At 37.2% G+C, this 7,860-nt stretch overlaps 1 protein-coding gene across 1 annotated transcript; it reads right to left on the reverse strand.

Annotated features, from left to right (window-relative positions):
- Positions 1 to 4,304: 4,304 nt before the first annotated feature.
- LOC130429079 (claudin-3) lies at positions 4,305 to 5,827 on the reverse strand. The gene has a single exon (XM_056757446.1). The coding sequence runs from the start codon at positions 5,758 to 5,760 to the stop codon at positions 5,110 to 5,112; it is 651 nt and encodes a 216-aa protein (XP_056613424.1). The 5' UTR covers positions 5,761 to 5,827; the 3' UTR covers positions 4,305 to 5,109.
- Positions 5,828 to 7,860: the final 2,033 nt, after the last annotated feature.

Consider the following 7,860-nt stretch of genomic DNA (forward strand, 5'->3'; position numbering starts at 1 on the left):
CATCTAGTGGAGGCCAAACCAACATTCAGCAGGTAAACAGCACAGTTCAAACACCAGACTCAAAGAAAAGCATTGTGAGTAGCAGTGTGACTTTTTGGGAGTGTTTAAGCTTATATTTGTTTTATTTAAAGAAACCAGAAATACAACTTTCCTCAAATACTGTACGGTTACACACCTCTTGCAGAATGTACAAAAAAACATTTAAATTTAAAAATCAGTCAAGACAGGTCAGTTTTATTTATAAAGCATTTTTCATTATTTTCATTGTTGCAAAGCAGCTTCACATACATCATGATTTAAAAGTAAATAATGAAAATGGGAAAAATTAAAGAAAGTATATGATATAGATATTTTGAAATATGTTGTTAACTGGCCCCCATTCTCTTTCATTGGTTTTGTGTCCATACAATAGAAGTGAATGAGGTCCAGTGCTTTTCGGTTACCAAATTTCTTCAAAATACAATTTTTTGTGTGTTAAATAATGACAAATTTTCATTTTTGAGTGAACTATCACTTTAAGAATACAAAATACATGGACAATACCTAAGTAAACCGTTTCACATAACAGATGTTATCATAGAAAAGACAATTTACAAAAATGACAAAAACAGACCTGTCCTCAATTCTTAATACTGTTTTAAGTAAGTACTTAATACGATGTTTTCTCATCATTTCTCCATCATTCAGATTTTTCAAACATCTGCTGAGGAACCTGTTGTTGAAGGTTCATTGAGTAAGAAAACCAGCCCGTCACTTGAGATGAAACGCGTATGTTCCTCAGACCAAAAATCAATAACTGCGGAGGTGTTTTAAATTAATTTAATACAATTATTATACAATTAATATGAATGAATATTCATATCAATTAAATACAAAATACATTTTTATAACCAAACATAGACCAGAAGTTAACTTCGGTCAGCCTGTGCGTCCAACTAAACTGTCTGTAGATCCATAATTAAAAATCCATATTAAGATTATTATATATATTAATTCTGCTCTTTGTGCCACTGTTTTACACATCAACTGAAGATGAAACTGGATTTCCTCTCTGAAAGAAACACTCCACTCCAGATTGTTTAATATTATTATTATTCACTTGTGTGTTCTTTAGTCTTAAAGCGACAGTGCACTTAAATTGAATTTGTTCAGCCTGTATGGCTTTCTTTCTTCTGCGGAACACAAGAAGAGACAGTATTTTGATGAATGTTGATAACTGAACAACGGCGGTACCCATTCACAAAACCAATGCAAGTCAATGCTATTGTTTGCTATCCAACATTCTTCAAAATATCTTCTTTTGTGTTATGCAGAACAAGCCACGCAGGTTTGAAATGACAAGTGGTTGAGTAAATGATGACAAAATATAATATAATATATATTATAATTTGTTCTGACATTTAAGCTTTGTCAAAACTTTGCAGCTTTTTTTTCTTAATACTTTGCGCAGTCTACAAAGTTGACCAGATTTGCATTCTCGTTGCATTCACATTTTCGCACATGAACAGCCAAAACACATAAAAAGTTTCTATTTTTAGTTGAAAACAGTCTCGTGTAAACGGTCTCTCAGTGTTCCAGTATTCTTTGAGAAAGCACACAGTTCTTTCTCCCAATGACCCTGGCTGCCTAGCAACTCTCTCTTCATACCTTCTCCAGTATCGGTCATGTGATGTGAGTTTCAGAGGACTAACTGTTGGGAAAAGAGTTGAGTTTCCCCGGGAATGGTCAACTTTGAACAGAGAGAAGTCATTGATGGTCCTAGATCGAGACGGAGATAAGAGAGAACAGTGTACAAGTCTGAAGCATTGTGCCCTCAGAGATAGGCCACAATGTTTTAATACATGCTTTATAAAATAATTTGTCTTTAAATTAATTAATACATTAGAAAGTGTTTTACAATGTACATAAGAAATTTAAGTTTATGTTTAAGTTGTTTCTCTTGGGGATTTGTTTTTATTATGAAACATGAAAAAAAGCATGAAAAGTTGGTTTATGTCATTGTTAGATTTGTATCACAAAAGGAAGAGAAAAACAAGAGCTGTCTAGGACATTGTTCACCCGGTGCAGTGATAACAACAAAACCACAAAAGGCCGAATTAATTACAAATCTGAAAACAAGTAACAAATCCTAAATCAAATCTTGAAACAGAACATGAATAACAGCATCAAGTTAACACAAAAAAGATGGATGCTCTGAAGATATGTGTGGATGCTGAATAGAATACTAACAGCTGATTGGGTGCCTCATCCACTCAAACATACAAATGAGAGCTTTCCTTGGATCAATAACAAAGTTTATTCAAAGTACCTTTGAGGTCAAGACAGTTCGTTTGTCACACAGTTTTTGTTTAACATGTTATATTTTGTGTATTTGAGATACAACCTTTCAAATAAAACATAGTGGCTGTAAAAGAAGAAATAATGTCTGAATTGTCATAGCCAAAATAACAATAGAAACAATTACAAAAATAATATTGACATAGGGGAAATTGTGTTCATGTACTTAAATAAAGATACATAAAAACTGTTTATAAACATTAAGAAAAAAGTGATATGTGATATTAAGAAAGTCTATAATCTCATCTATCTTCACAAAGAATAATATTGAAAAAACGTCGTCAGACAGCTTTTCTGTCATGTAGGACTCTTGCATTTCCTGGCAGCTTAAAATTGCTTTATATACTTTTCAAATGTTATATATTGTCTTTGTGACAATAAAACAATTGTAGTTGTAGTGTTTAGGCCTATAGACGGTTTCATCTTAACAACGTAAACAAACGTTAGAATTTTACAATATTTAGAATTTAGACTGCGATACCAAGCTCAATGTACCACACCGTTTCTTTAAATGTGAACTACAAGACCCATTAAACAAATTGTTTATTTAATCAAATGAACATACAACAAATTTAATACAATTATTATACTATAAAATAATGATAAAATGTATATTAACAAATATAAAATAAAATGTAAATAGTTATATTATTAAACACTAGCCAAACACAAACCGGAAGTTAATTGGGGGTCAGGTGCGCGCTCGTCCGTCGAAACGGTCTATACTGTAACCTATCACATTTACCATAAATATCAAAAAATGTCAGCGATACAGTGCAATACTTTTCATTATAATTGAATACTTTATGCATAAATGGACTCTGTCGTCACCAGCGTTTGATCTTTGTTTATAATCAAAGGCTTCGTTTACAACAGCTAAGAAACACAAAACTTGTGAGTAATTTCTATCGTAAAATGTTCTTTTTCTACCATAAACTTCTTCTCACACTTTTTGTTGACTTGCATTAACACTGTTACTGCTCTATAGATAGAAGCTCTAATGAGTGGCCTTTAGTTTGCTTTCTGGCTGCTGACAGGAATATATAAAGACATCATTTTCTTGAATCCTTAAATCTGGAACCTCATGAGTGCAGTTTGTTGTCTTGTCATTCTATGACTTTGTAACAATGTGCATTAGGAATTAAGCATTATATATACATTACACAATCCTTAATTAAATTGTATTGTGGGAAAGTAATTTAGCCCACTGGCTTTGTTGAACTGACACTCATCCCGCGTTTATAGGAACAGGTGACATTCCCTGTAAAGTGATACGCCGATGCTTATGTCACCCATTTGAAACCCTCTTCAACATCTCAAGCTGCGGCTGTTGGACGCTGTTAGAAGAGAAGCAAAAATGCTTCTGTTGATTGAATCACTTATTAGGCAGATGAAAATAAATAAATATTCTTTATAGATTCTGGCAAAGATTTCCATGAGTGCCTGTTCTGTGAACGGTGCGATGCATCGGTAAATAATTCACCTGTGGTTATTATCAAGTTTATTTGTTCATCTCCATTGTCATTCTATGAAGTCCTGTCCATGCCAACATTTGCCACCTATACTTGTTAGGTGATCCGATGGTGATCACAGGTGTGTATCGGAGGTAACACGACCCCATGGCATGAGTATCAGGTTTTCTTTAGAGTAAATGCCAGTCATCATGGTGTCATCCACTAAACTAGTTATAAGACAAAGCAATTTTTATTGAGAAAAAACTAACATCGATACTTTATAGATATATTTTATACACAGAATCCTCAACTCGCCATGGTACGATTTATTTAAAAAATCTTACTTTTAAAAATAATAAAAAATAATAGAACGTATAAAGCTGTATGTTCCTGAACAATGTGTTTACAAAAGTTTCATTTTCTCGATGCTCATCATACACCAGTTGCTCCAACCCAGAACTCTCCTCCCGTGATTCTGTGTCGCGATTGGCCTCGTGTTTCTCCTTGTACTAACTTACAAGTTGACAAATGGTTTTAATTTAAGAATACGAAATGAAGTGTAACAATGACACAATAACAATGAGCGTGGAAGATTGATTTAGCAACATTGCTCATTTCAAAACTTGAGCAGGAGTCCTGGATAAAAATACAGTACTGTATAAATAAGTATGAAACACAAATAACAGTATGAAACATTTACAATCGACAGCGAATGTTGGATTATAAATGAACAATACAGAAATCGTACAACGTTGAAGGCAAAAGCTACAACTAAATCAGGTTAGTGCAACTAGTCCTAACATTGAAACCAGATACAGGACAATGAACAGTAAACATTGATTTGACACAACATGTACTTTTGGGGTTTTAAATCAACTGTTTTGGTTAAATAGTCTATAAATATAAAGGTTGTAGGTCAGCCACATTTTCAGCAGTATCTTAAATCTGTCCCGTAATCTGCATTGTGACAAATAATTATTAACTCATAAAAGCTGCATGTACAAAAACTTTTAAAGAAGCAAAAGTCTGTTTGTGTAAGCTTCTCAAAGGGAAGGCCAGCTCTATACACTTAACCTACAAAAACGATGCTTTGTTGAAAATTCACTTAGACAATCTTATGTCACTATCACCATAATGTCCATATGTCTCTAAAAAGCCAAGAGCATAGACCAACAACACAAAAGTACATAAAAACGTCATCAAACTTGGAGTTCCCTCATCATGGAGTCTGAGCGGCAGATTTTCGCTTTTACCACGAAAAACGATGCCCTCGTGTCAACCGTTTCACCAGTAAATTCAGAGGTCCGCTTTCATGGTTTCATACGTAGTCTCTTCTGTCATACCCACCACCAGCTGTGGAGCGAGACGCGGGGTACGGCATTCTAGACGGGTTGAATTTCTTGTCCTCCTGTTGAGGGCAAGAACAGCAGAGCAACGAGCCCCCCATGATCAAGAGCGATGCGGATGCCCAGCCGATGTAGAGCGCTGCCCCGAGCTCCCGTCTCTGAGCGTCAGGGAGCAGAGGGTTGTAGAAATCCCTGACGATACTGTTGGCGGACCAGGACACGGGAATCAGCTGCATCACCCCGGCCACGATAAAGAGGACCCCTCCCAGAATCATGACTTTGGCTTTGGACGACTCGTCCTCGATGCAGTTGGTGCACTTCGCTCCTCCGATGGACACCAGCACAGCCAGGATGGTGAGAAGGATGGAGATCACGGTCAGGGCTCTCGCCGCCTGGAGGTCCTGGGAAAGGGCCAGCATGGAGTCGTAGACTTTACACTGCATCTGTCCCGTGCTCTGGACCACACAGGACATCCACAAACCATCCCAGATGATCTGAGCGGTCACGATGTTGGAGCCGATGAAGGCTGTGACCCTCCACATGGGGAGAGTGCAAGCCACGATGGCCAACAGCCAGCCGACCACGCATAGCACCAGTCCAACGAGCTCCAGCCCTAAAGACATCACTTATGTGCTGCGCCAAAGAAGCTGTGAGTGAAAACAGTAAGCACCTGTAAGATAAGACGCTTATTTGAGCCAATGCCTCAGAGCAAACGGAGCGCATCTGTGACAAAACAAGTGTCCTTTATACCTGACTTCAGGTGGAGAGGAGGAGTCTTTTAGAACAGAGACATCACAGAGAGGAAGGGCTTAGTCACGCCATCGTGCTTAAAGTGCTCTCTGAAAGCATATAACATAGTTTGCTTTGTCATCTACTGTTTAAATGTGCTTATTTTTAGACTACTGGTTCATTTTTTAGACTTTTTTTATGTAACATGTGTTTATAAGCGGGGACTTAGATAAGCATATGACACTAAAATCAGACATATATGTTTGAATTTCCAGCACTTTTTCCAAATGTGCATTGTTTCAAGTAAACCTCACAGCTGTATGTGATGTTAAAAGATAAAAAACATTTCAAACAAATAAATTGACATAAAATGTACACATGCGTGTTCTTTTTACAAATGATTGCATAAGGAATTCTACCTAAAAATATACAATTGTTATCCATAGAGAATCTTAGCCATTTGTTATACAATTTTGCCTGCTTTTCCCAAAAGTATCATAACCTTAAGTTGATCTATATTCATAATTGTGACCCTGGACAACAGGGGTCTTAAGGGTCGATTTTTAGAAATTGAGATTTTCTGAAAGCTGAAGAAATAAGCTTTCTATTGATATATGGTTTGTTAGGATAGGACACTATCTGGCGGAACAACAACTGTTTACAAAGCTGGAATCTGAGGGTGCAAAAAAGGGAAATATTGAGAAAATCACCTTTGAAGTTGTTAATCATAGGTGCTATAGCAGGCCATCCACTCACAAAAATTACGTTTTAAACATTTACAGTAGGATTTTTTTTACTTAATATCCTAATGATTTTTGGCATAAAAGAAAAATCTGCCATTTTACCCATACCCTGTTACTAAAAATGTTCCCGTGCTACTTACTAATACTAATACTGGTTTTGTGATCCAGGGTCACATTAAGTCATTTAGCAGACGCTTTTATCCAAAGCGACTTACAAATGAGGTGAACAACCATCTTGGAACCATTGTCACCAAAGGAGCTACGATCTACGTGGCATTACGATCAATGTCCGTATATATGGAAGTCGTGCCACTCGGCGGCCTCTGGGCAGCTATTCACGTCATAGCAAGTCCAGAGTCCAATCTACTTGAATGCAGATATTTCAAAAATTGCTCAAAAAAATTACAATAAAACAGCATATTACCGATCGATAATTACACATGACATGAACTATATCATAACTTTCATTTGCTAAGCTAAAGATCACCTTTTTCGATGTTACCTCATCTACTTGCGCAAAGGCTGGCAAGTGTGAGAGTCCCGTCAGTTTTGATTGATTGACTTTTGGCTCGTTTAACGGGAAGGCGGGCCTTCCTTTGGTTGAGCGGCTATATTGAGCGTGGCATTCCTCGCCATTCATTGTAACTTCAGTGAGGCTGGCGCAACTTATTAATATTAATATCTTTGTTACGATGCTTTTGGGAAACGCAGCCCCCGCCAATTACCCGGTTGTCGTAGTTGATATATGCATGTGACAAGCAGAGCGGGACGAGGGCCTTGAGATGTGTTGCACCGGTCTCGCATCTCTCACGGAGGAGATCAGAAGCTTAAAAGGAGGAGCAACAGTTGTAATGCGGTCGCTCGTGGTAATGCTGGATGGGTTAGGTAATACATGTGCAAACATATTCAGTAGGCCTACATGGTGCATACAATCATCATTGTTCTTTGACATATGGCTGTGAGGTATAGAAAAGGGCCTGTCTGTCTCCATTGTTCTTGGGTGACCGTTGGAGTGGTGAATCCGTTGTCATCTCCTCTCATCCGATCTGCTACAGGACAGGCTCTGGACATCATTTGGTAACACTATAGGCTGAGCAACTGGCCGAACAGAGCTGGGAATGTCAGTCTCTAGTCTTCTCAGAAACCTGAGGACGAGTGCAATGTGAAGACACAAGCTAGTTTAAATCGGACACAATATGTAAAATATTGTACTGTATGACAAATAGTTTATTTATGAGTCTGATGACAACT

The sequence above is a fragment of the Triplophysa dalaica genome, chromosome 9 (genome assembly GCF_015846415.1).
Source record: "Triplophysa dalaica isolate WHDGS20190420 chromosome 9, ASM1584641v1, whole genome shotgun sequence".
Classification (NCBI taxonomy): Eukaryota; Metazoa; Chordata; class Actinopteri; order Cypriniformes; family Nemacheilidae; genus Triplophysa; species Triplophysa dalaica.

Bases quoted from the DNA above. Each gene is read 5' to 3' on its own strand.
- LOC130429079 (XM_056757446.1), bottom strand. From the start codon at position 5,760: ATGTCTTTAGGGCTGGAGCTCGTTGGACTGGTGCTATGCGTGGTCGGC.